This window comes from Condylura cristata, unplaced genomic scaffold (assembly GCF_000260355.1).
Source record: "Condylura cristata isolate star-nosed mole 26May11 unplaced genomic scaffold, ConCri1.0 scaffold00026, whole genome shotgun sequence".
Taxonomy (NCBI): domain Eukaryota; kingdom Metazoa; phylum Chordata; class Mammalia; order Eulipotyphla; family Talpidae; genus Condylura; species Condylura cristata.
The window spans coordinates 2,422,035-2,422,676 of NW_004567127.1; the positions used below are offsets into that span (position 1 = coordinate 2,422,035).

Consider the following 642-nt stretch of genomic DNA (forward strand, 5'->3'; position numbering starts at 1 on the left):
CCAGCCGCTGTGCGGTCCGCCCGCTCAGGTTTCAGAGGCGTGCACTGTGAGCTGGACATCAACGAGTGTCAGAGCAACCCCTGCGTGAACAACGGCCAGTGTGTGGACAAGGTCAACCGCTTCCAGTGCCTGTGCCCGCCCGGTGAGTGCCCGCCGCGGCCCCCGCTCCCTGTGGAGCCCAGCGCTGACCGCAGGCGGCGCAGCGGGGCGAGCGTGTGTGGCCGCAGGAGGAAGTCGTTAGCGGGAGCGGGGGAGGGGCGCGTGTGCACAACCGGGCGTTTGTTCCAGCCAGGAATCTTCCAGATGCTCTGTGGTCAGGAGTCTGACTCTGCAGCGAATGGCCTCTGACCTCTCTGTCTGTGTGTATATTTCGCAGGGTTCGTGCCTCCCAGAAGCCTTAGTGACGGCTACTTGGGGCTTTTTTTTCCCTGTGGGTCGTATCGCGAGCCCCGCCTCTGAGATGATTATTTTTAGGCTTTCCACCCATGGGTCCAGAAACAGACAAAACAAGTCCATTTTTTTCCCAAGGAGAGGCGCTCTCTCCTTTCGCTCCCCCACGCGACCGCTGAAGACGGTCCAAGTGCTCTGCTAAGCCTGCGGCCTGCCTTGCTGGGTCCCAGCGAGAAGGCCCCCGCTGCTGAG

General features: G+C 62.1%; 1 protein-coding gene across 1 annotated transcript in view; it reads left to right on the top strand.

The window, feature by feature from the left end:
• NOTCH2 (notch 2) overlaps nt 1–642 on the top strand; it is a 92,487-nt gene that overhangs the window by 58,788 nt on the left and 33,057 nt on the right. Inside the window, exon 9 of the mRNA XM_012730013.1 lies at nt 29–213. Coding sequence (XP_012585467.1) covers nt 29–213 — 185 coding nt within the window. The remainder of the gene's footprint in view (nt 1–28; nt 214–642) is intronic.